Source organism: Anomaloglossus baeobatrachus, chromosome 2 (assembly GCF_048569485.1).
Source record: "Anomaloglossus baeobatrachus isolate aAnoBae1 chromosome 2, aAnoBae1.hap1, whole genome shotgun sequence".
Classification (NCBI taxonomy): domain Eukaryota; kingdom Metazoa; phylum Chordata; class Amphibia; order Anura; family Aromobatidae; genus Anomaloglossus; species Anomaloglossus baeobatrachus.
The window spans coordinates 546,841,384-546,868,790 of record NC_134354.1 but is presented as its reverse complement, the minus strand read 5'-3'; the positions used below and the strand labels follow the sequence as shown (position 1 = coordinate 546,868,790).

Genomic DNA, 27,407 nt, shown 5'->3' with positions numbered 1-27,407 from the left:
TGGCAGCCGAGTCAGGTGGAGGCCAGGACACAGGTCCCGGGGTACTGACTGAAGATGTGACAGTCTCGTCGATTCTGGCCACATCTAGTCAGGGGTTTCAGGCAGCGTTAGAAGCTGACGACAGCCTGAAAGCTCTTAAGGAGCAGGCGGCACAGCCTCCCTCGGACTCGGACCCGGAGCGAGTGGTCTGGGACCAAGGACGGCTGTACCGGGCCACGGTCCAGCAGGGTTCACCGGAGGCGTGGCCCAGGGACCGACAGTTGGTGGTACCCTATCCGTTCCGGACGGAGTTGTTGCGGATCGCACATGAGATTCCGATGGCCGGACACCTAGGGATCGCTAAGACCAAGGCCAGGTTAAACCAGCATTTCTACTGGCCAAAAATGGGGGCCGATGTGGCTGCCTACTGCCGTTCGTGTGAAACCTGTCAGAGAGTGGGGAAGGCGGGGCCACGCCCCAAAGCCCCACTAGTATCTCTGCCAATCATCGATGAGCCTTTCAGGAGGGTGGCTGTGGATCTGGTCGGCCCGCTGGCCATCCCCAGCAGCTCCGGGAAACGCTTCCTACTGACGGTAGTGGACTATGCCACCCGGTACCCAGAAGCAGTGGCCTTGTCGTCCATTCGGGCTGACAAGGTGGCCACCGCATTGCTGGAGATTTTCTCCCGAGTGGGTTTTCCCCAGGAAATGCTCACTGACCGGGGGACCCAATTCATGTCCCAGCTGATGGAGGCCCTCTGTAAGCAGGTCCAGGTGCGACATCTGGTGGCCAGCCCGTACCATCCACAGACTAATGGCCTGTGCGAGCGGTTCAATGGCACCTTAAAGCAGATGCTTAAGATGTTGGTCGACTCCCATGGGCGTGACTGGGAGCGGTATCTCCCACACCTGTTATTTGCTTACCGGGAGGTTCCACAGGCCTCAACAGGATTCTCACCGTTTGAGCTCCTGTACGGGCGACGTGTGCGGGGCCCCCTGGCTCTGGTGAAAGAGGCTTGGGAAGGGGATTTGGCCACCCCTGGAGTGTCGGTTATCGAGTATGTCATGCGCTTCCGGGACAAAATGCAGGCCTTGACGCAACTGGTACACGACAATATGGCTCAAGCCCAGGCCGATCAGAAGCGTTGGTACGACCAGAACGCTTGTGAGAGGACCTACCAAGTGGGTCAAAAGGTGTGGGTACTGGTCCCCGTACCACAAGACAAGCTTCAGGCAGCCTGGGAAGGCCCATACCTCGTGTACCAGCAGCTCAACCCTGTAACGTACCTGGTCACCCTGGACCCTGCCCGTGGAAGGCGGAAGCCCTTCCATGTGAACATGATGAAGGCACATCATGAGCGGGAGGCATGTGCGCTCCCCGTGTGCAACCTGCCCGAGGAGGGAGAAGCGGAAACCCTCTTGGATATGCTAGCCCAGGTTAGGGCAGGCGGATCCATTGAGGATGTGGAGGTTGGCCACCAGCTCTTGGAGGACCAACGGTCCCAGCTGTGGGCCACCCTACACCCCTTCCGGGGGTTGTTTACCAACCAGCCCGGAAGGACTGACTTGGCTGTCCATCACGTGGACACTGGGGATCATCCCCCGATCCGGCGTTCAGCATATCGGGTCTCCCTGGAGGTGCAGCAACACATGCGCCAGGAGATTGACGAGATGCTGAAGCTGGGGGTGATCCAGGCATCCAACAGCGCTTGGGCCTCGCCTGTAGTCCTCGTCCCTAAGAAGGACCGAACCACTCGGTTCTGCGTGGACTACAGGGGGCTCAATGCGGTCACGGTCGCCGATGCGTACCCAATGCCACGCATCGATGACCTGCTCGATCAGTTGGCCGGGGCTCAGTACCTGACCATCATGGATCTGAGCCGGGGATATTGGCAGATCCCCCTGACTCGCAAGGCCAGGGAACGCTCTGCCTTTATTACCCCATTTGGACTGTACGAGTCCACGGTAATGCCATTCGGGATGAGGAATGCCCCTGCCACTTTCCAGCGGATGGTCAACACCCTGCTCAAGGGACTTGAAGGGTACGCGGCCGCGTACCTGGATGACATTGCCGTCTTCAGTCCCACCTGGGAGGACCACCTAGAGCATCTAGCACAGGTGCTCAGGCGGATCCACCGGGCAGGTTTGACCATCAAGCCGGGAAAGTGTCAGCTGGCCATGAGCGAGGTCCAGTACCTCGGTCACCGGGTAGGTGGGAGAACACTGAAGCCCGAGCCTGAGAAAGTGGAAGCCATCGCATCCTGGCCCACCCCCAGGACCAAGAAGCAGGTGATGTCCTTCTTGGGGACCGCTGGGTACTATAGGAGATTTGTTCCATGCTATAGTAGCCTGGCAAAGCCCTTGACGGACCTCACCAAGAAGAAGCTGCCCTCTGCAGTCGATTGGACAATGGACTGCGAGACAGCCTTCCGGGCCCTAAAGGACGCCCTGTCCAGCCCGCCCGTGCTACAGGCAGCCGACTTCACGCGGCCGTTTGTAGTACAGACCGACGCCAGTGACTTCGGCCTCGGTGCGGTGCTCAGCCAGGTGGACTCTGCGAGCCAAGAGCACCCAGTCTTGTACCTGAGCAGGAAGCTGTTACCAAGGGAAGTTGCCTATTCCACGATGGAGAAGGAGTGCCTGGCCATAGTGTGGGCCCTGCAGCGTCTGCAACCCTATCTATACGGGCGCCACTTCATCGTGGAGACGGACCACAATCCCCTCAGCTGGTTGCACACCGTCTCTGGGACGAATGGGCGATTGTTGCGATGGAGCCTTGCGCTCCAGCAATACAACTTCACCATTCGCCACAAAAGGGGCCGTGACCACGGTAACGCAGACGGGCTGTCCCGACAAGGAGAGGTCGCGGACGGGCGCACGGGGGAACACCGGAGTGTGCTGCCCCCTAGCGCCCTCAAAAGGGGGGAGGTGTGAGGCAAATCCCGGGATATGAAGATGAATTATGACTCCAGTCATAATCCCTCATCACTCCCTGGCAGTGCCCCCTCCCTTCTTGTTCTCAGTGTTCCACTTACACCTCCATGGCCATGTCCTGTGATATGGAAATGAGGTGGTGTGGGAACAAAGGACACAGGATGACTCCCTGCCGTCACCCTGTAGTAGGAGCTGCTATCTAATTAGCAAGGCTCTGGAAATAGCCAGACAGAACGACTCCAGTAAAAAATGGTTCATATCTCGCAAGCCATATTTCCGATAAATATGGCAACCATAAAAATGGTGTCTCCGCATGCGGGCGATGCTGGCACACCCTTTTTATGGGAGCAGGACATTGGGAAATGCCCCAGGCGTGATATCAGCCAATGGGGAACTGGCAGACAGGTCATGAGTCCCCTCGTTCTGTAGCTAAATTCATAACTGTCACAATGAGAGCATTGGCGTCCGCCTACGCCGCTCCCAGGCAAAGTTATGGCCAATATCCCCTTTGCTGGATAATTCTGATCCATGCAGGGGGAGTGGCAGTGCTTCCCTGTGAGGTCACTAAGGTAGGAGGGGACCTGGATTGCCCAGGTTGATAACCCTACTTCGGCCATTTTCCAGGGTTCTTCTGCTCGGGGGCCTGGTTGGGAAAGACCTGTGAGGGAGTTCCTGGAAACCTGGTCTACAGCGCCCCCCGGTGGCCAGACGCAACAAGGTAACTGCTGGAACTGTGTATGCCTGTTTGTAACCCATGCTTTGATTGTAACTGTACTCTGACATATGTATATTCTGTAGATTCCCTATTGTATATATTGTAGTTTCTAGTGTGCTTTAGGCTGATTAAATTATATAATTAATCTTGGGCTGTTCTGTTATCTCGATCTTGAATCCCACGTCTGTGTGTTCGGCTAATAGTTACCGTGAAGCGGTTGGTGGCAGCGAGTTTGTGCCAAGGATTATTGTGGGGAGGCCAGTGAGATTCGGGGAGATTTTATATATTCCGCCCGCGGAGGTCGGGGGAATATATACCCTACTCTCACCGGGGACCCTTCAATAATCGGCATAAGTAGTATAGCGGCCTCCTTGCTTATTGTCGGGCAATTCCATAATTGGCCTGACTATAAGAGGGGCGCTAGAGAGCGCATCACGTGCTCTGTCGGTCGGGAGGTATAAAGGAGGGGTGACCCCCACTTGTTACCCCCTGATTGTGACGTACTGGTAGCCAGCGCGGGGGATTTCTGAGTGACCCCCCCGGTGGTTCGTGACAGATGGCTCATTCATAAAAACATTATATAGTGACAATCTTTCTTCAAAAACAATTTTGTACAAAAAATATATATTTTGTACAAAAAAATGTGTAATGTGTGAAACTGCACATTTAAAAACCTATTCATTGTATGACACCAACTGAGGCACTATTAACAACCATTTTGTTACTCACAAGTCCTGATTTCACCACTGAGTTTTGCTTCCTTACTCTTTGACCAGCACCTTCATTTCTAGTGTATGGCTGGTTACAATGGTAGCTATACAAGCACCGTTTATGTCATCTTTTAACGCCAGCTCTGGCAGCTGATAACTGCCTGAGTATTCAAGGTGTATGGCATTCTGCTACCATGTTCTTTTCCTAAAGTTAGTCTCATCTTCCTCCAGATTCTGCTCCTGCCAGGTGTATAATTATTTTCTTAGCTACTCCTGTCTGCAGTAGCCCAACTAGCTACTACTTCTCAGTAGCAAATTCTGGGGCTATAGCACCCTCAACTGTGTTGTGTCAAGTTATGTTAACAAGGTCGTGACCCGCCCCAGAGGTATGGGGTACTCGGTCCTGGGCCATATATGTACAGGGATGCTGTGTCACGGGTGTGTAATAGCCGATGCCCGGTTCCGTGACCCTGGGGGTCACTTGAAAAGGGGTTATATACGGGGGAGATTAGAGAGTTTATGTTGTGACGCCACTTGCGAGTTGCAATTAGGTAGATGGAGTCACCGCTGCACAGCCTATTGCCACTGGGGCTGGTAGTGATGGCAGCTTGGATGTTGGGCCCTCCGCAAGTAGGGCCGAGCCCCAGGTGGTGAAGATTGGAGTTCGACGTGGAAAGAAGGGAGACCACAAGATGGAAATGCAGTGCAACTGGTGTTTACTCACAGCAGTGGTAATGCTGGGTCACTGAGGACGACTGGTTTCGACCCCTAGTCCCTTTAGTCCCAGTGCCAATGTGGTAACCTGGTGGCTTCTTTCCCCTGCACCTCTCACTGGTTGGAGGAACACCGTGGCTTGGAACATCTGGGGGTCCCCTTCTGTTTGTCGATCAGTCTCTGGTCCGTATGGCAAGTAGTGTAAACCCTGTAGGGTCGGTGTTCTGTTCCGGTCCCTAGCTCTCTCATTACTGCTGGTGCCCCCAGATTCTTGGGTTAGTGAGGTCCTGGCTGGTCCCCTTACTGTGCAGGTATTTGGTATTTGTCAGGTAGCCTGAAGCATTCGCCTGACCTAGGGCCTTGTGCCCCATTGGTGCTATGGTTCCAGGGGTACCTCATCGTACCCTCCCTGGCAACCACTCTCTTTCACCAGCTAGGTCACTGCTACACGACCCTGTCTGAAGACATGTCCGTCTCTTATAACTGTCACTACAGACTGAACCACTGTCTTACTCCTGCCCCCCTGGTTGTCGTCTATTCGACTGGATTTGCTTCACCCCTGGGTGGCCATCCATTGGGTCCCAACTAGTCAGTCACCAATGATTGGGAGAGGGAAACTGGAGATGTTCATGTGTTTTGATGTTACCAGCACTGGTTTTCCAGGTCCCTGGGGGTAGGCCCTGCATCTTTGACAGGATGCAGTACCTTGTAGTGCCCTGACGGGTTCAGGGACACTACAGTCGTCTCTGCAATCTTGATGCTGTCCTTATTTAGTACTTTGCTATTCCTGTGTGAAACTGCATCTCTGAAATCAAGTTATCAGTTTGCCTAAACATCTCTATTGCTATAACCCCATATCTGCAAGCAAGTTACCCATTTGTCTGTACACCTCCACTATTCCTGTGAGTAACTGCACTTATGCCAGAATTCGTACAACTTTGCTTATACACCTTCACTTCAATCTACACATCTGTTAGAGTTGCATCCAGTGATTCCAGCCACGCTTAGCTATCTGCCATCCTTCATATTCTGCTGTACTATCCTCCCTGATCCACATACAGACTTACAAGCCCAGCTCAGTTGCATCATTGCCTCTTGTCCATGCTTTTCACTCTGACTTATGGCATAGAGAGACCACTTCACCAGATAAGCCTATAACATGTTTATTAGCAGGGAATTAAGGGTTTAATGTACACATCAATCCCAGACCGGTACATATCCTCCAATCTCAGTACGCTTCCCCCTTTGGTCACCTGACATAAACAATGTCATGTGATCTGTACATCTGCAGCCTTCACTATTCCACCAGAATATAAGATCAGTGATGTTTCCACTCTAGTGGAATAGTGAAGACTGTAGTATTGATAAGTATGCCTCGCTGAATATATTTAAGTTATGTGTTTATATTAGCACATTTGCAGATCAAGGTTGCTGAGTGAATAGGTCAGTGAAAAGATATGGATAGAACTTGGATGCTATCGCTGTGTCATCCGACTAATATCCATTTTTCACTGAGCACTAGATAGGAAAAATATCTAAAATTTTTATTTTCATGTGAAAAAAACAGATGACACACGGATTGTAAAAACTGATACATAGGACAAAAAAAATCCAGCACCATAATATATTATGTTATTTTTCAAATATTAGAAGAAAAAAATGGATATCTGAATGAGGTCTTATTTTTCATAAATAGTGATTTGCGAACAGATACCCAGGATCGGCGGATATAACTAGTTTAAAAAAAAAACCTAGTTTGGGCCCGGAATTAATCCCGGATATCTGGCCGGACGCTAATCCCCATGTAAGTCTATGGGGACCCAAATCATGCGCTTTAAAATGGTGGTAAAAAGAGCTAGGGGGATTAGTGCACCCTGAGAGCTCCCAGCCCGGGATCGGTGCACGGATACTAGGTAACTCGCATGGATCTTGACTTTTACAGTTCGGGTCCGCCCATCACTATTCATGATCTATCAGCCTATCTACAGCTGGATAGATCCGATTTTCCTTGCTAGTTATTCCACAAGTAATAATAAAATGAAAATCTCCTTTACATATGCTCTGACTTATTATAAGAACTGAAAAGAGAGTAAAAATCTGCAGGTTATATATTTATTGACTGTTCAGATATAAGATGAAAATCATACCTTTCTGACCCCTCTCCCCAGGGAAGCCTTGTTCTCCTGGAGTGCCAGGGAATCCGGACTCACCAGGCTGTCCTGGAATGCATTCCTGTGTAGGGTCTACCAATAATAATAATAAGAAGAGTTATATGGGGCCAACACATTCCCCTTCCCTTTATAATTCATACATATACATGTACAAATAATCAGATATTACAAGGTAAGACATAATTAAACAATTCAAACAAGAGGTGTCAGGCCCTGATTGCCAGAATATATGAGAAAGTATGGGGGAAAAGTGCTTGTATTGTATGGACAAGCCGGTTTTTATACAAAATAAATGTATTCATGTAAAGATGCATTAACCAGTCACCAGCTGGTATGTACTGTATATATGTCCAGATATGAAGTGCTCCTGTGTGCATGGAATGTAAGGGAACAAATGATAGAAAGAATAAATAAATTATAATTAGGGATGATTGAATACCTCAAATATTCGGCTTTGCGAATATTTGCCAAATACCTCGCCGCTATTTGACTATTTAATGCGCAATGTAAGTCTATAGGAAGATCGAATAGTACCAAATAGTTGTTATTCGGGTTTCCCATAGACTTACATTGCGCATCGAATATTCACGAATAGTCGAATAGCAGCGAGGTATTCAGCAAATATTCGCGAAGCCGAATAATCGAAGTATTCGATCATCCCTAATTATAATGTAAAACAGATTTAAAGAAGAATAAAAGTACAACTAAAGTTTATTACTGACAGGTGTAGGTGAATGGTATACAAGTATTATGGCCATGAGGAGGCACTTGTGTATCCAACATGTCATGTTGTGTCAAATTTATTATAAGTGATCAATCTGATGTAATTTGCAACTAGCTTTTCCTTTCAGAAGGGGTGTTCTAAATTATATCTGTGTTCCTATATGCAATCGATTCATCATTGCTAAAGGATAAAGTGCCTTGAAAAGTAAGAATACCCATGAAAGTAGCAAGTATGTGTAAAATGTAAAGGAAATTATACTTGGTTTTCTAAGTATTAAAAAATATAAATCTGAAAATTGTAATGTGCATTTGTATGCAGCACCCTGAGTCAAGACTTTGTACCTGTGAAGCACTAGTGAACTCCATGCCCAAGAGAGTTAAGACTTGAAAATAAAGGTGGCCACATAAAGTATTGACATTTGGGCACAATGTGGCCATTTTCATTTAGGAGTGTACTCACTTTTGTTACCAGTGGTTTAGACATTAATGGCTATATGTTGAGTTATATAGAGGACACACCAAGTTTACACTGTTATACAAGCTGTTGTATCCAAGTGTCATATCTTCAGTGTTGTTTATACACATATATACATACGTGACTTCTATAGATATAACTACAAAGCAAAATATATAGTGCCCCTTTGATCCCTTGGCTGCATAATTTCTTACCTATTGGACCTGGTGGACCAGGGACACCAGGAGGTCCACGTAGCCCCTCTCTACCTTTCTGTCCAGGTAAGGATAACCCAGGGATTCCAGCTTCACCCTTTTCCCCTATTTCCCCTGTTAATCCTGGTGCCCCATGTGGTCCTGGAATTGATATTCCTGCAGATAAGAAAAACAACGCTCATAGTTAAAGTTTAGCATTAATGACACGAAGTATAAAATTGCTATCAAAAAATCACTTCTGCTTGTGCCGATTATTATATCTATAAAATAAATTGAATTTTTTTTCTCTTGAAATATAGTTTGTACCTCAGCATAATGCTCTTTAATCAAGAAATTAATGCAAAGATATGAACAACTTGGTCATTTAACCCCTTCACCCCGGCCGATTTTCCGTTTTTATTTTTTTTTGCTCCCCTTCTTCCGAGAGCCGTAACTTTTTTATTTTTCAGTCAATCTTCCTCTATGAGGGCTTGTTTTTTGCGGGACGCGTTGTACTTTTAAATGAAACCATACGTTTTACCATATAGTATACTGGAAAAAGGCAAAAGAATTCCAAGTGCGTAAAAATTGCAAAAAAAGTGCAATTGCATGATTGTTTTTGATATATTTTATTCACCATGTTCACTATATGGTACAACTGATGTGTTGGTTTGATGCCTCAGGTCGGTATGAGTTTGTAGACACCAAACATGCATAGAAGGGGTTAAAAACAAATCAGACGTTTGTCCAAAAAAAGTGGTGCACGTTTTGCGCCATTTTCCGCAACACGTAGCATTCTCATTTTTAGGAATCTATGGCTCAATGATAGCTTATTTTTCGCGTCTCGAGCTGAAGTTTTTAACAGTACTATTTTTGCTCAGATGCTATGTTTTGATAGCCATATATCAAAACCAATTCAATTAGAATGGGAGTATTAAAGCAGAATAAACCAAAGAAAAAACTCCTAAAATAATTATTTTATTAATATTAGTATTAAAATCGTTTTATATAACAGCTGAATCGCTTCTAGTATCTGAATATTATAGATCAGTCACGTAAAGGTGAGTGTGGAAGATTGAGACGACTAGTGGGGTTAGTGATGGTAGTCTCTTAACTATAGGTAAACCAGCTAGATAGTTATAGTTTAGAGGTAGTCATCCTATAATTAGGGAATAGGGGGTTATCTCTCCCTCCCTTATTGCCTACCTACCAGCGGAGGTGCACCATAAGGTTTTGGGTACCCCCCGCTCCTCGTCGTCTCCCCCTAGTCTCTCCCTGCACCTACCAGTTGCCAAGGAGGCACCCACCACCAAGAAGAGATAATTAGTGCCAATAGTCACAGGTCAAGTATATTTGTTTTACTTGGATTGCCATAAATATGACAGCCAAAGAAACTGCACAGGCAAATAAGTCTGCACAGTCATAAACAGGTGTTACTAAATGTGTAATCACAAAGTCTAAAGAGAGAAAATAAAATAAGGAACCCCAGCAGGGATGACTTATCTGCTGGGATCATCCAATGATATATCCCGACGCGTTTCCCCCCTATTTGGGTTCGCTTAGGGGTTCATCAGGGGAATTCAAAGGTTTCATATCCAATCCAAAGGTATTTCCTCTTGGACGTTCTAATAAACTTGTAGTTTTCCAAAGCGACAACAGTGGCCTATGGTGCAGGGCAAGTCGTCTTCCATGTGGCTGCAGGCTAGGTAAACCCGCAGTGCCGTCTATCTGTGAGACGTGCACTAACCCCACTAGTCGTCTCAATCTTCCACACTCACCTTTACGTTACTGATCTATAATATTCAGATACTAGAAGCGATTCAGCTTTTATATATAACGATTTTAATACTAATATTAATAAAATAATTATTTTAGGAGTTTTTTCTTTGGTTTATTATGTTTTGATAGCCTATTATCACATTTTGCACAAAATTTGCAGCAACCAAAAAACGTAATTTGGGCGTTTGGAATTTTTTTGCCGTTATGCCATTTACCGATCAGATTAACTGATTTTATATTTTGATAGATCGGGCGTTTCTGAAAGCGGCCATACCAAATGTGTGTATATTTTTTATTTTTTTAACCCTTTAATTTTCAATGGGGCGAAAGGAAGGTGATTTGAACTTTTAGGTTTTTTAAAACTTTTTTTTTTTACTTTTTTTTATTTTAGTAGTCCCCAAGGGGGCTATAAGGATCAGCAGTCTGATCACTCATTCTTTTCTCCAGATCAGAGCAGCATCACTCAGATTGGGAGAAATACTAATCTCTTGTAACCTGCAGTACTCGGCTGCTTGTTACAGGACCTGAGTCATCTGAGCTACAGGACCTGAGTCATCTGAGCTACAGGAGTCATCACATGACCCTGTGCTACCATGAAAACCATCTGATCACGTCAAGTGACTTCCGGTGGAGGCCAATAAGTACAGATCTACCATGATCGCCATTTAAATTGCGCTGTTACATTTTGACTGCGCTATTTAAGGTGTTAACAGGTACGGGTGGATAGCGACTCCACTCGGGCCTTCAAGGCACACATATCAGCTGTACATGTCAACTGACATGTGCGCAGATCCCCCCCGGCTGCCCGCAGCAGCCGGTAGGGATTAACACTATGACCGCAGGGACGTAAAATTATTGCCATTGGTGAAGGGTTAAAGTTATTCTATCAGTCCAGCACCCTAATTTCAGCATCTTAGACACAACCCCGACAAAGGCAATCTGTTGAAATGGGGGCTATTCTAACAGAATACCCATATTGGGTATGTGCAAACTAATGTAATACATTATATTAATAATCACATTTATCTACCTTTATGTTCTATTTGATATACATATACGGTGTATATATATGTGTATATGTGTATATATATATATATATATATATATATATATATGTATCATACCTGTATCATCTATAAAACACCCCCATTGATGACTATATAGTATGTACTGTATGTCTATTACTTTATACCCTCTCATGCTGTCTATGTCTCCATTTTTATGGCCCATGTTATTGCCCATGTAAATGCCTATGTTATTGGTTACATGAAATACTTTGTAAGGCCTCCAACACACATCCGTGAAAAGCACGCACGTGTCATACGATCCGTTTTTCACGTCCGTTTTCCGTTTTTAAGTCCGTTTTTATGGTACATGTGGCATCCATGTGTATTTCGTATGCTAGCCGTGTGTGCATGTTGAATGTCCGTGTGTGCGTGAGATACGTAAGTGACATGTCCGTGTGTTGTCCGTGTGAAATGTTCCGTGTGTGATGCACAATGTCATTGATACATACCCGCTGACAGCAGACAGCGACGCGCGATGAGAATGAATTCGGGTGAACTTCACCCGACTTCATTGTCATACCGCGGCTCTGTCTGTGTCGCGTACTGATTAGTGGTCACCCGTGCAGGACTCACCGGTGACCGCTAATCCCCTGAGTCACTGAAGTGAGCAGCGCGATTAGCGCTGCTGTCACTCAGGTTACCCGCGGCTAGCTGTATCCTCCACCCATGACTTCAACTCATCTGTGACCTCATTGCTGTCACTCAGGCGACTTGCAGTCACAGTTGGAGGATCCAGCGGTGGCCGCGAGTAACCTGAGTGACATCATCGCTGATCGCGCTTCTCACCTCAGTTGCTGTGTGGATCTGGCAGGAGCGGCGGAGTTCTTCTGTTGCTCCTGTCACCTTCATGTAGCAGAGCTGGAAGCGACGTGGGACCTCCGTGGATTACGCCGGACATGGATGGCTTTTTTGGGCTTAATAAAGTGGTACACGAGGGTATTTGTTAGTGTTTATTATTCCAAATAAAGGATTTCTTCGGGTGTATGTGTTTATTTACTGTAACTTACAGATTAATCATGGAAGGTATCTCAGGGAGACGCCTGACATGATTAATCTTGGAGTTAGTAGCAGCTATGGGCTGCTGCCATTAACTCCTTATTACCCCGATTGCCAACACACCAGGGCAAATCAGGAAGAGGCGGGTACAGTCTCAGAACTGTCGCATCTAATGGATGTGGCTATTCTGGGCGGCTGCTGGCTGATATTGTTAGGCTGGGGGGCTCCCCATAATGTGGGGCTCCCCATCCTGAGAATACCAGCCTTCAGCCGTTTGACTTTACCCTGGCTGGTATCAAAATGAGGGGAACCGCACGGCGTTTTTTTTAAATTAATTATTTCTTTATTTTCCTGCTCGATATTAACACGCCCAAAGGCGGCTGTGATTGGTTGCAGTGAGACAGCTGTCACTCAGCGTGGGGGCATGTCTCACTGCAACCAATCATAGGCGCCGGTGGGCTGGGAAAGAGGGAATACGAGATTGATTAATGAGCGGCCGGCTTTTTCAAAATAGTAAAAGCTGCCGTAGTTTTTTTAACAGCTGTGCAGCGCCGCGCCGGTGATCGGGGAACGGTGAGTATGAGAGAGAGGGGAGACTGACCGACAGACTGAGAGAGGGACAGACAAGACAGAGAGACCGACCGACGGACTGAGGGAGATTGACCAACATACACAGAAAAAGAGAGAATGACCGTCATCGCTAGAAAAAAGCACAAAACGTACACGGAGCATACGGAGAGGCATCCGTGTCATGTACGTCTGCTCACGGACCCATAGACTTCCACTGGCTCTGTGTATGCGTGTTCCGTGCAGAAAACGGATATGCTTCCGTGCAAAACGGAACCACATACGTATCACGGACACACGGACCATATGGAATACCGCACGTGTGACCTCAAACATAGCATAACATTGGTGCACGTTTGTCCGTGTCTCCGGAATATACGGAAACGGACCAAACATGCACGTGTTTCACGGATGTGCGTTGGAGGCCTAACAGACACTCTATGTGCAGCCGTTCATTCTTACAAGGCTTTTTTCAGTGGGTTGTTGAAATTACTGAAAATGGAGATGACAGTTAGTGGCTGTTAAAATTCTATGGAAAAAGGAGAAGCTGAAGGCAGACACAGATATCCTGCTGCAAGTTCTCCTAAACTGACAATAAAAGTTCTCCATAGAATTTTAGGAAGACCCGCTCTCATCTTATAAGTAAAAGGAAAATTTGCAGATAGATTCTGTGAATTGAGAATTTTGAGAATGAAATATCAGTCCAGGAGGAGAAAGAAGCAAACTTCTCTGATAAGATTTTTCTTTTTTTTTTAATTCTTGCCATGTGTACTATTTATTTATAAAGTAAATGAATACAATGAAATTACTTATTAGACTTCATCAGACCTGAAATTACAGCACTTAATTGGAATTAGATGAACTACCAATGCTTAAACAGCCATCCATTTTACCATCCTACAATGAATCAGACCTCAGAATCCAAAAATGTATGAGATTTAAAGTGGATATTTCAAAAAATTTCATAATACGAATAGTATACATTATTAACTAGATCTCTTAGACCTGGCGAGACTTTTAGGCCGGGGCCACACAGGGCACTACTGCGATCCTTGCATGACACTCGGTTCCCACTGGCAGCACAGCGGGAGCCGAGTGTCATGCGAGTGTCCCTGCGACTGAGGTCCGACTGTGCGAGCGGACATTAGCTGTGGGGGGCGGGCTGGCTCTGAGGAGGGGAGGGGGGATTTCTCTCCCTCTCTCCACCATAGCCGGCTATTGCCATTCTCGCCCTGCACTCGTTGTACATCGTGTACCGTGAGTGCTGTGCGATTTTTCTCTCTCCCCATACACTTGAATGGTTGTGAACGAAAGAGTCTCGCATTGCAATCGCAGCATGCTGCGATTGTTTTCTCAGTCCGATTAGGGCTGAGAAAATAATCGCTCATGTGAGCTGACACACAGGCTAGAATTGATCCGAGTGGAGTGCGATGTTTTATCGCAATCCACTCGCACCGTTTTTCTCTCTGTGTGGCTTAGGCCTTATTGTTCTATTGAGAGACGCTGATGAGAAATTAGCTAGTACATTATCTCCAGTATGCAAATCACATCCTGGTGTCACGTGATCACCCGCTTCAATGTTCAAATCAGGAATCCTGACATTTTGCATAATTCATACTGTATGCTGTTCATACCAATCTGCAGTCACATAGTATGACTGCTCAAAAAAAACCTTTAAAGTAGCATGTTATTCTTTCATCTGTAGAGTGAGAGATCTCATGAGTCTCAATGTATTCACTGTTGGGCCTCCTAGTCTTATTGACAGCTGCTTATTATATTGAGGAGTGCTAGATTTCCGCAGCAACAGAGGAGCTGTCAATCAGGCTACATAGGCAGAGAATAAGTTGAACATCCACAAAAGATTACACAGTCATTCTGACCTAGATTGTGAAGGTAAATACAGTTACCTTTACCAAGTCTAAGGCGGGCTTTGCACGTTGCGACATCGCAAGCCGATGCTGCGATGTCGCACGCGATAGTCCCCGCCCCCGTCGCAGGTACAATATCTTGTGAAAGCTGGTGTAGCGAAAATTATCGCTACGCCGGCTTCACAAGCACTCACCTGCCCTGCGACCGTCGCTCTGGCCGGCGACCCGCCTCCTTATTAAGGGGGCGGGTTGTGCGGCGTCACTGCGACATCACACGGCGGGCGGCCAATAGGAGCGGAGGGGCGGAGATGAGCAGGATGTAAACATCCCGCCCACCTCCTTCCTTCCGCATAACCTACGGAAGCCACGGTGACGCCGGTAGCAGATGTTCCTCGCTCCTGCGGCTTCACACACAGCGATGTGTGCTGCCGCAGGAGCGAGGAACAACATCGGACCGTCGCGTCAGCGTAATTATGGATTACGCCGACGCTGCACCGATGATACGATTACGACGCTTTTGCGCTCGTTAATCGTATCAACTAGGCTTTACACACTGCGATGTCGCATGCGATGCCGGATGTGCGTCACTTTCAATTTGACCCCACCAACATCGCACCTGCGATGTCGTAGTGTGCAATGCCCGCCTAAGACATCTATTTAACAAATATATCCAGTTTGCATTGGGTGCACAAGGGCCCAGGAGGTAAGGTGCCCAGTTCTACTTCTAAAGCCAGTGGAATTGTGCATTATGAGTTATTGAGGTGCAAAAGGGCTCATACATTGTTTTTGCACAGGGTTCCTCTTTTGCACTAATTCCCTAACACTGCTGTGACATATTGGCTGCAGGAAACTACTCATCAAGTTCCTATATACGGTACTTGGTTTGCAGTAGTTGTAATATTACCACACCCTAAATTTAAGGAGCTTTATCAAAGGATTCTTCAATCTCAAAAATTAATTCATAGAAAACTATTCTCAACACAATTAGACATTTGATACAAATAATTTTCGGTTTAGTTATCAGAGGACAGGATGGTCCATCCTTATTTTAATCCAGCTTGTGAAACGATGAACAAGTTAATCAAAGACTTTTATTATCTTTTAGGCGGAGACAAAACCTATTGCACTTTAACATGGGTGGAAGCTCTTCACTCGGTGCTGTAAGTTCTTTTCCCTTTTTATACTTGTATCACAGATGTAAAAGGAGCACGATGGGGTCACTTTGTAGTACTGATGTAGGACTGCCAGCACCAGCACAGACAAGACAAGTTAGGCTATGTGCGCACTTACCTGATTTTGCCGCGGATTTTCCGCGGATTTGCTGCTTGTTTCGCTGCAGAAAATGTTCATAACATCTCTGCAGTGAATCACCAGCAAATCCTATGGAGAAAAAAAATCCTGTGCGCACTGGGCGGAATTTGACACAAGTGCATGTCACTTCTTTTCCGCACATCGCTGCGGGATTTCACTCCATTGACTCAATGTTAATCATGAAATCCCGCAGGGAATAACGCAGGCAGCAAATTCTGTGCGGTTCACTGCGTTTTCCTGCGTTATTCCCTGCGGTATTTTGCGGTTTACCTCCGGTAATGTACATCGCCTGTCTGCGGTTTTGCAGGGAAGTGATGTCATTACAGGAAGAGGAAGCCGTGCAGAGAGTAAACACACACATCACATATCACAGACACATCACAGACACATAGACACAGAACACAGACACATAGAACACACATAGAAAGAAAACGGAAATATAGAAAAAAAAGAACGTGGGCTCCGCTGCATATTTACCTTCCAGCCGAGGTAAGCACACAGCGGCGGGCCGGTATCCTCAGGCTGGGGAGGAAGAGGGGCAGGGTTAATGTCCCCTGCCTCACTCCCCCTCCCGCAGCCGAGAATATCAGCCGCAGCTGCCCCGGCACTGTCGCATGTATTATGCGACAATACCGGCGTGTCCTCGGCTCTTCTTGCCACCGTGTAGCAGTGGTGGCAAGGTAATACAAGGGGTTAATGGTGATGGGGGACCACCACCATTAACTCCAGGCTTGATCATGGCAGCGTCTATGTGACAGCTGACATGATCAACCCGTAAGTAAAGTGAAAAAAACACAGACACCGAAAAATCCTTTATTTTAAATAAAACAAACAAGCCTCGTTCACCATTTTATTAACCCCCCCCAAACAAAGCTCCGGCGTAATCCATAGGTCCGACATAATCCACAGCTCCGGCTCCGGCGTCCTGCACTGCTGACATCCAGCCGCGACTGTCACAGACACAGGCTGAATGCAGCAGACAGCAGAGGTAATTACCGGTCATTTCCCACAGCCGGTAATGTGAACTCACTGCCGACCGTGGGAAATGCAGCGATCTGTCATCTATCTATCCTTCTATCTATCCCTCTATCTATTCTTCTGTCTATCTACTATCTCAGAATTAAATGACTTTTTTTTTTCTTTTTTTTTTTTCAATGTGCTTTATTGCATTGAATGCAATAAAGCACATCCCAACCCGCACGCGGCAAAACCGCGGCAATACCGCGAATAATACCGCGGTAAAACCGCGGCAAACCGCGGCAAACCGCATGCGGTTTTCGGGTGCGGTTTCCCGCGGTTTTTTACCGCGGGTGCGGTAATCTTTGAGAGGATGCGGAATTTTCACAAGAAAATTCCATTTCCCAGTGCGCACAGAGCCTTAAAAGGGAAAAGTTCTCAGCCTTATACACAGGAGAAAAGCCAACTCTTCCAAGATTCCATAAGCTTTCTACAGTATATATATGTTTGGGTATGTAGACTTTTACTTTACACAGTACCTGGTTGTCCAGGGCTTCCTGGTATTCCAGTTGCACCTTAAGAATAAAAAGAGAAACAAAACAAATATATTACTAACAATGAAACAAGTGAATTAAACATTACAGTTCAGAACTGAAACCAACATGTAACCATCTGATAGTGTACTTAAAGCTTAGTCTAGTTACCTTTGGCACCTTTGTCTCCTCTGCTACCTGGATAACCAGGTGGTCCTGTTTCTCCTTTTTCTCCAGTAATGGTATGCTGGCCATCATGTATTACCTCAAGTACACAACAATAATAATAAAATGATTATCCCAGTTTTACTGTAACATTGGTATTTGATTTCTGTAAAGTAATCCTGCAAGTATTAAATAAAATACAGGTAATGATAAGTTACATCTATATGCAAAACCCACAACTTACTATTCCTGGTGGTCCAGGTGGGCCAGAGTCGCCCTTTTCTCCCTAACAAAACAAAATAAAACGGTTTTCATGCACATATGTCATCTAATATAAGAATAATATATGCAATGTTTTATCACTTTTCTTTGTTAGATACAAGTCTAACAGTTTTTATATGTAGCCGTTGGACCAATCAGTAAATTATACAAATGTTGCACTAAATATAGAGCTGTAGATCTACTTTTGTAAAATAAAAAAACAAGTAAACAAAGTGAGGGGACAAAATGCAATGGGTACGTGCCCATGATCAGGACAGCTGTGTCCTGGATGTGGCGGGTCCTGATCTGCAAGGCTGCGACTCTCCTATGCAGCAGACCGCAGCTGCTTGTGCCCACGATCTGGGCTTTGGCATGTGTGGTCTCACTCTTCTGTTCTCCCTGCAGAGAACCCTTGCAGCACGCAGCAGTAAACTGACATGCTTGTGGCTCGGAAAGCCGCACCACAGGTCATTTTACGCTGTGGTTGGTGCACACACAGTGGGCATGAGATTTCTAGAAATCCCATCCACTGTGCTTTTGCTGTACATCGCAGCGTTTTGGACGCAGCTGAAGCATACTGCTTCCAAAATGCTGTGATCGTGGCCATGTACCCTAAGGGTTAAAACAACAACAAAAATTTAAAACATAACTGTTGTTTTAATTTTTATTCCGTAAATCAATAGTACACATTAAAATAAGCAACTGTGTAATATATCTTATGAGACAAAGCTGCTTCTTTCTCTGCCAGAACTGATCAGTCATTATCAAAATTCTCTGCTCTGAGGTAAAATCTGTATTCAGTGAAGACTTTCCCATTACTGAGATAGGAGATGGCGGCTGTTACTGATGAAATTCTATGTAGACACTTTCAAAAGGTGGCACTAGAGTTCGTCTCCTTCCTCCCTGAAGAGACAATTTGAATATATACCAGAGGAGCATTTCACCTATAAGACTCCTCACCACTGACAGCCAGATTGGTTTGTCAGTCTCCGCAAGGAGAAAAATTCTCCCCTATGTAGACAGAAGAAGTTTAAGGGGGCTGAGCTCTGCCTCTACCTCCTCTCTCTGCTTCTAGCTCCTCCCTCTGCCTCTAGCTTTTACCTCCTCCCTCAGAATTGAGAATTTTCATAATGACTGATAAATTCTGGCAGAGAAAAAGCAGATTTATCTGATAAGATATATTACACAGTTGCTATTTTCAGGTATTGATTTATGAAGCTAAAATTAAAATGAGGGTGATTCTTTAAGCGTCTCCTACTTGGAGCATAATGTGAGCACAGTGTGTGCTTGTTGTACTTACTTTTCCTCCATCCTGTCCTCGAATTCCATCATATCCTGGTATACCAGGTACACCCTAAATATGTTAAGAAATACATTAAACGCTTATATTGTACATCAGCAATTCTGTTCTAATGAATGTTGGTAAAAATATTATTGACTTTTTTATTTATTTCATTATGTATTTCCAACTTTGTACTACTATATTGCTCTGTTTAAATATAAAATATATATCATATTCTAAATAATATATTATGAAAATAAATGTTTTATTTTTTTTATTTTACAAAGAACTTTTTCTCACAAACATTTTCCATCTCAAATTAGTAACTTGGGGACGGAGTTTTCTATAGAATCACTACAACAATGATGCAGCGTAAAGAGTTAAAGCTGAAACTGCTTTGCATCACATGTGGTCCCGTGATCCATAATTCTATGGACCTCTATACTTGAAATATGACATGAACAAGATGCGTGCATGTATAATTTGGACAAGTGTTACAAAAATCACTAATCAATTAAAAAAATGTTATATATGCTTCTAATGCTATTATTTTGAAGTTAAATACTTACATCATTTCCTCTTTCTCCCTTTTCTCCATCTTTGCCATGTTTCCCCTAATTTAAAAAACAGAAAAAAATATAAATTGAGAATATGTACTATTTATAACCTAGTTTGCAAGAAACCTACACATAAACTTATACATTTGTCTCAGATTAATCAAAAAGATTGTTCATCAGGTGAAATGTAACAATTGATAGTCATTTTAGCTGACCATATATCATTCTGTAAAAGCATTTTCCACAAAGATAGTCCACCCTTCATCCATCATATATGACCAGTTGATCAATGGTAACAGCTGATATGGGTGAAAATGTTTATGACAGTGTTGGTGCAAGTTAGGTGCAACAGACTGAAATCTTCAATGGTTCCCCAGCCATCAACTTTTTTCTATCTAATATGTACAGGCACAATAAGATGTGTTTCTAACAAATATTCAAGTTATAACTACGCAGGGAATATTCAAATTGTCTCTTTAGTAAAGGAGACAAACTCTAGCACAGCGCCACCTATTGGAAGTAGCGATCCTAAAAGTCACAAGTGGATTTTCAACAATCCTTTGCAATATGACTCAGGATATATAAGCCAGATCAGAATCCCAATTTGCAGACACGGTGTTTCGGGGTGCTTGCCCCTCGTCAGTGCAAAGTATGGGGGTGTCTGATCTGGCTCATCAGAAAGCTATGTGGGGACCACGGGGGAACACTATTCTCCTTAAGGAGACTTTGCAAGCCAGTCTGGCTGCCAGGTAAGGGGACTTATAGCTGCCACGCCCCTCTAAGAAATATTCAAATTGTCTCTCCAGTAAAGGAGACAAACTCTAGCACAGCGCCACCTATTGGAAGTAGCGATCCTAAAAGTCACAAGTGGATTTTCAACAATCCTTTGCAATATGACTCAGGATATATAAGCCAGATCAGAATCCCAATTTGCAGACACGGTGTTTCGGGGTGCTTGCCCCTCGTCAGTGCAAAGTATGGGGGTGTCTGATCTGGTTCATGAGAAAGCTATGTGGGGACCACGGGGGAACACTATTCTCCTTAAGGAGACTTTGCAAGCCAGTCTGGCTGCCAGGTAAGGGGACTTATAGCTGCCACGCCCCTCTAAGAAATATTCAAATTGTCTCTCCAGTAAAGGAGACAAACTCTAGCACAGCGCCACCTATTGGAAGTAGCGATCCTAAAAGTCACAAGTGGATTTTCAACAATCCTTTGCAATATGACTCAGGATATATAAGCCAGATCAGAATCCCAATTTGCAGACACGGTGTTTCGGGGTGCTTGCCCCTCGTCAGTGCAAAGTATGGGGGTGTCTGATCTGGCTCATGAGAAAGCTATGTGGGGACCACGGGGGAACACTATTCTCCTTTAGGAGACTTTGCAAGCCAGTCTGGCTGCCAGGTAAGGGGACTTATAGCTGCCACGCCCCTCTAAGAAATATTCAAATTGTCTCTCCAGTAAAGGAGACAAACTCTAGCACAGCGCCACCTATTGGAAGTAGCGATCCTAAAAGTCACAAGTGGATTTTCAACAATCCTTTGCAATATGACTCAGGATATATAATCCAGATCAGAATCCCAATTTGCAGACACGGTGTTTCGGGGTGCTTGCCCCTCGTCAGTGCAAAGTATGGGGGTGTCTGATCTGGCTCATGAGAAAGCTATGTGGGGACCACGGGGGAACACTATTCTCCTTAAGGAGACTTTGCAAGCCAGTCTGGCTGCCAGGTAAGGGGACTTATAGCTGCCACGCCCCTCTAAGAAATATTCAAATTGTCTCTCCAGTAAAGGAGACAAACTCTAGCACAGCGCCACCTATTGGAAGTAGCGATCCTAAAAGTCACAAGTGGATTTTCAACAATCCTTTGCAATATGACTCAGGATATATAAGCCAGATCAGAATCCCAATTTGCAGACACGGTGTTTCGGGGTGCTTGCCCCTCATCAGTGCAAAGTATGGGGGTGTCTGATCTGGCTCATGAGAAAGCTATGTGGGGACCACAGGGGAAAACTATTCTCCTTAAGGAGACTTTGCAAGCCAGTCTGGCTGCCAGGTAAGGGGACTTATAGCTGCCACGCCCCTCTAAGAAATATTCAAATTGTCTCTCCAGTAAAGGAGACAAACTCTAGCACAGCGCCACCTATTGGAAGTAGCGATCCTAAAAGTCACAAGTGGATTTTCAACAATCCTTTGCAATATGACTCAGGATATATAAGCCAGATCAGATTCCCAATTTGCAGACACGGTGTTTCGGGGTGCTTGCCCCTCGTCAGTGCAAAGTATGGGGGTGTCTGATCTGGCTCATGAGAAAGCTATGTGGGGACCACGGGGGAACACTATTCTCCTTAAGGAGACTTTGCAAGCCAGTCTGGCTGCCAGGTAAGGGGACTTATAGCTGCCACGCCCCTCTAAGAAATATTCAAATTGTCTCTCTAGTAAAGGAGACAAACTCTAGCACAGCGCCACCTATTGGAAGTAGCGATCCTAAAAGTCACAAGTGGATTTTCAACAATCCTTTGCAATATGACTCAGGATATATAAGCCAGATCAGAATCCCAATTTGCAGACACGGTGTTTCGGGGTGCTTGCCCCTCGTCAGTGCAAAGTATGGGGGTGTCTGATCTGGCTCATGAGAAAGCTATGTGGGGACCACGGGGGAACACTATTCTCCTTAAGGAGACTTTGCAAGCCAGTCTGGCTGCCAGGTAAGGGGACTTATAGCTGCCACGTCCCTCTAAGAAATATTCAAATTGTCTCTCTAGTAAAGGAGACAAACTCTAGCACAGCGCCACCTATTGGAAGTAGCGATCCTAAAAGTCACAAGTGGATTTTCAACAATCCTTTGCAATATGACTCAGGATATATAAGCCAGATCAGAATCCCAATTTGCAGACACGGTGTTTCGGGGTGCTTGCCCCTCGTCAGTGCAAAGTATGGGGGTGTCTGATCTGGCTCATGAGAAAGCTATGTGGGGACCACGGGGGAACACTATTCTCCTTAAGGAGACTTTGCAAGCCAGTCTGGCTGCCAGGTAAGGGGACTTATAGCTGCCACGCCCCTCTAAGAAATATTCAAATTGTCTCTCCAGTAAAGGAGACAAACTCTAGCACAGCGCCACCTATTGGAAGTAGCGATCCTAAAAGTCACAAGTGGATTTTCAACAATCCTTTGCAATATGACTCAGGATATATAAGCCAGATCAGAATCCCAATTTGCAGACACGGTGTTTCGGGGTGCTTGCCCCTCGTCAGTGCAAAGTATGGGGGTGTCTGATCTGGCTCATGAGAAAGCTATGTGGGGACCACGGGGGAACACTATTCTCCTTAAGGAGACTTTGCAAGCCAGTCTGGCTGCCAGGTAAGGGGACTTATAGCTGCCACGCCCCTCTAAGAAATATTCAAATTGTCTCTCCAGTAAAGGAGACAAACTCTAGCACAGCGCCACCTATTGGAAGTAGCGATCCTAAAAGTCACAAGTGGATTTTCAACAATCCTTTGCAATATGACTCAGGATATATAAGCCAGATCAGAATCCCAATTTGCAGACACGGTGTTTCGGGGTGCTTGCCCCTCGTCAGTGCAAAGTATGGGGGTGTCTGATGTGGCTCATGAGAAAGCTATGTGGGGACCACGGGGGAACACTATTCTCCTTAAGGAGACTTTGCAAGTCAGTCTGGCTGAAAGGTAAGGGGACTTATAGCTGCCACGCAGGGAATAAGAATAGTCCTGGGAGGCTTGGGAACACATGAAATGTAGGACGTCACTAAGTCACAGGCCCATTGGCAGCTTCTAAAATATGCATATTTTTGGTTCTCGTTATTAAAGTTTAAATGACAGCACTTACTCTTGGTCCTGGTTTTCCAGGTTCTCCCTTTTCACCTTTAATATTTAGTCCAGGATCACCCTAAAATAAAAACAAACAAGGATATGAGTGCGTATGTTTATATACTAGAAATTATCAAATCTTCAGAAATTCAAATTAAACTGAAACGGCTACTGCCTTTCATGTTTAAGCTTTTATATAGGTTACAATAGTCCCTCCTGAATGTCTCTTGTATAGCTGCATGGCATTATAGGGCGCTCTGTTGCGCTTCAGGTCACGTCCACCTTATGTTTCTGATACAATCTTCTGCAATGTGTTAAAAGGAAGCTGACTTTTTTGGGGGGCAATTTGAGTAAATCAAGTTGATCATCTCTAATATATACAGTAAATAAATACATATCCAATAAGAGATAGCACATCCCAGGAAGGTGACTCTAATAGAGAATGGATCCACTTAGGACAGTTATTGTCCCAGTATAACAACTGAAATCTACATAGAATTATAAATATCCGTGGTCATGAAAATTACTTAGTGGAATTAGGAAAAATAGTTTTAATGCAAAGGAATTAGCTATTTAGAATACACAAAATACAGAGGATAAACCAATGTGGATGTCTCTAAGTGTCTTGCCCCACTGGCGAGCGGCAGGCCATAGGTTGGTGTAGCAGGATAGGCTTAGCCAAACAAGCAGGTTAGTGTTGTGGGAGCCACTTTCAGCTACACTGCTGAGTGCATTGCATTCCCTGCTTGGAACTGCCCATGTCTTGGTGTACATTCTTGTGCAGCACTACGATATAGGCGCTGATTGTAAGTGTAACAGGTGTCACTCTCCGAATCACTGGTGAGTGGGTAGTGTTGCATTTTTCTCTCTTAACACCCAACACTCCAGCTGGTGAAAGCGAGTCACAGCATCATCTACAGTACAAAAAAATTAGGTGCACGTCCCCCTCTATTGGCCCGCATATATAAATGCCATAGTGTATCAAGTGGTCATCCAACCACATGGTGACAGCATTTCGATTACAAGGTGTAGGTGTAGACACTAAGGTGGAGATCTACTTTTGTTAAACTAAAATAGAGGAAATTTAAATAAAAACACCATGAAGAAACACTTACCCTATTACCTTGATCCCCTTTGTCACCTGGTGAGCCCTTGTCTCCCTGTGGTGAGGACAATTATCAGATGGAACATTATTATAATTGTTACTACAAGCACTATGTAGGTTGCAACATTTTATAATGGCGAAAGGAAGTAGAGAAGTCATCATACGATACTGCAGTTTAGTAAGATTTAACTAACTTGACATTATATAGTTAAGTACATATTGTTCTCTAATAAAGCATGGTCATCAATCTTTGCAAAATCGTAAAGCTTTTAATTCTGCAGAATAAGACTATTTGCTGATTTTATATAGCGTACATAAAAAAACAGGCTTGCAGATAATTGTTTAGAAAACAGCTCTATAATAATAGTACTGTCAAAAGTGTGACTAGATAGCAATAGTATAAAGCGGGCTTTACACGAGGCGATATCGGTACCGATATCGCTAGCGTGGGTACCCGCCCCCATCTGTTGTGCGACACGGGCAAATTGCTGCCCCGCACAACATCGCCCAGACCCGTCACACATACTTACCTGCCCGGCAACGTTGCTGTGACCGGCGAACCGCCTCCTTTCTAAGGGGGCGGTTCATTCAGCGTCACAGCGACATCACAGCTGCGTCACTAAACCGCCGCCCAATAGAAGCGGAGGGGCAGAGATGAGCGGGACGTAACATCCCACCCACCTCCTTCCTTCCGCATAGCGGCCGGGACGCAGGTAAGGTGAGGTTCCTCGTTCCTGCGGTGTCACACGGAGCGATGTGTGCTGCCGCAGGAACGAGGAACAACTTCGTTACTGCTGCAGTAACGATATTTGAGAATGGACTCCCATGTCACCGATGAGCGATTTTGCACGTTTTTGCGACGATGCAAAATCGCTCATAGGTGTCATACGCAACGGCATCGCTAATGCGGCCGGATGTGTGTCAGCAATTCCGTGACCCCAACGACTTCACATTAGCGATGTCGTAGCGTGTAAAGCCCCCTTAAGGGTCCAATGCAATGAAACACTTTGCCCCTGAAAGGCTGAATTCACACATTGTGGCTATGGTATATTTTTTACAGCAACTGCGGTAAATCTGCAACTTTTTTTGCTGCAATTTTTCACATAGTATAATCATTATGGTATTGTATAAAGCGGGATACTACCTTAATCAGCAATGAATCATTTCCAGCAGATGTTTGGCCTTGTGGTCCTGGAGGCCCTGGTGGACCTGGTTCACCCTATCAAAATATAGATAAAAAGATACAGTGGCCACTATATTAGAATCAAAAGAAAAAGGCAATAATGAGGTCCTGCTATGGTGCGAGACATGAATATTTTAACATTCTAAGTAGTCTGCTCAAAGATGTCAATATGAGCAGTAAAGGACATAAAGCGTTAAAAGGAAGCATTTTCTTCACTAGTGTTCAATGCTGTCGCCTGATTAGCAAACCAGATGTGCTGAATGCATAAATAGTTTTGTTCCCATCTGGATCACTTACCCGAACTGCATGACAACTACGCTGAATTTTTCAACTATGCTTGTAAACAGTAATTACTATTAACAGTATTTTCCCTTGAAAGAGCATCAAACAAGCAAAGGAGCATCATAACTGTGCTCAGAGAAATTCACTGTTCAATTTTTTATAACATCACTCAATAAAAATGTTATTGTACTTAGATGACTGTATCTAAAGGAACACTTGCACTAAGTCAAGGGGACAGGTTGTAAAATAGAACCAGTGGAAAGTGGAGAGTGATCAAAACCTATGGGAATTAATAATCACAGACCTCATATCAACCACTATAGGTTGTGCCCCACGCCAGGGCTCAGCATCCTTGTCAAATACACAGAGAGCAATCTGGGCTACCACTCTGGGCCCGGAGTTCTGGGGCTCCTGGCCAGATTGCATTTATTATAATGTTTTGTGCGCAACATATACTCACCCTGCTCCAATTCCCCCGGTGCAGATCTCCACTGAGGGAGCTTTCCTGGAACTACGCTGCCAGCAATACAATCTAGCAGCTCAGCTCCAGGGAAGCTCCTGTCACCGATGTGATGACATCATCATTCTTCGCAGGAGCCGGTATGTACATGTTGGCATCAAAAAGAAGTGGAGCTCTGGGGAACGGAAGCAAGGTGAGTATGTGGGGTATTGTTCTTTGCTTTTTTTATATTTATGGGATGTATTGGGGCGCAAACTGATTATAGGAGCTATGTAGAAGTTCATGCTGTATATAGGGGCTATGTGGGGGCTCATACTGTATATAAGGGGGCTACGTGGATGCTTATGCTGTATATAGAAGGCTATGTGGGGGCTCCTCCTGTATATTGGGGCTATGTAGCAGCTCATTAATGGGTGCTATGTGGGCTCATGCGGTATATAGGTGTACCGCCCCGCGCTCAGCTGCAGCCGAGCCGCTCGGGTCTGGGCTCGTTTGGTGGTAGGCTCGAGCACCTCCGGACCCGGGGTCACGTCGCTCTGCAAGGGGATTATGGCGATCTCGATAGGGGTGGTTAGGTAGGTGTACAGCCTGAACCGTGTTTGAGTTCGTGACGCCAC

The 27,407-nt window shown here is 45.3% G+C and overlaps 1 protein-coding gene across 1 annotated transcript in view; it reads right to left on the bottom strand.

The window, feature by feature from the left end:
• Positions 1–27,407, bottom strand: part of COL4A1 (collagen type IV alpha 1 chain) — a 307,217-nt gene that overhangs the window by 108,153 nt on the left and 171,657 nt on the right. Inside the window, exons 13-22 of the mRNA XM_075336674.1 lie at positions 26,010–26,084; positions 24,876–24,920; positions 23,780–23,839; positions 19,949–19,993; positions 19,398–19,451; positions 18,081–18,122; positions 17,843–17,936; positions 17,678–17,713; positions 8,615–8,770; positions 7,199–7,294 (exon numbers count right to left, since the gene is read on the bottom strand). Of these exons, the coding sequence (XP_075192789.1) occupies positions 7,199–7,294; positions 8,615–8,770; positions 17,678–17,713; positions 17,843–17,936; positions 18,081–18,122; positions 19,398–19,451; positions 19,949–19,993; positions 23,780–23,839; positions 24,876–24,920; positions 26,010–26,084 (703 nt within the window). The remainder of the gene's footprint in view (positions 1–7,198; positions 7,295–8,614; positions 8,771–17,677; positions 17,714–17,842; positions 17,937–18,080; positions 18,123–19,397; positions 19,452–19,948; positions 19,994–23,779; positions 23,840–24,875; positions 24,921–26,009; positions 26,085–27,407) is intronic.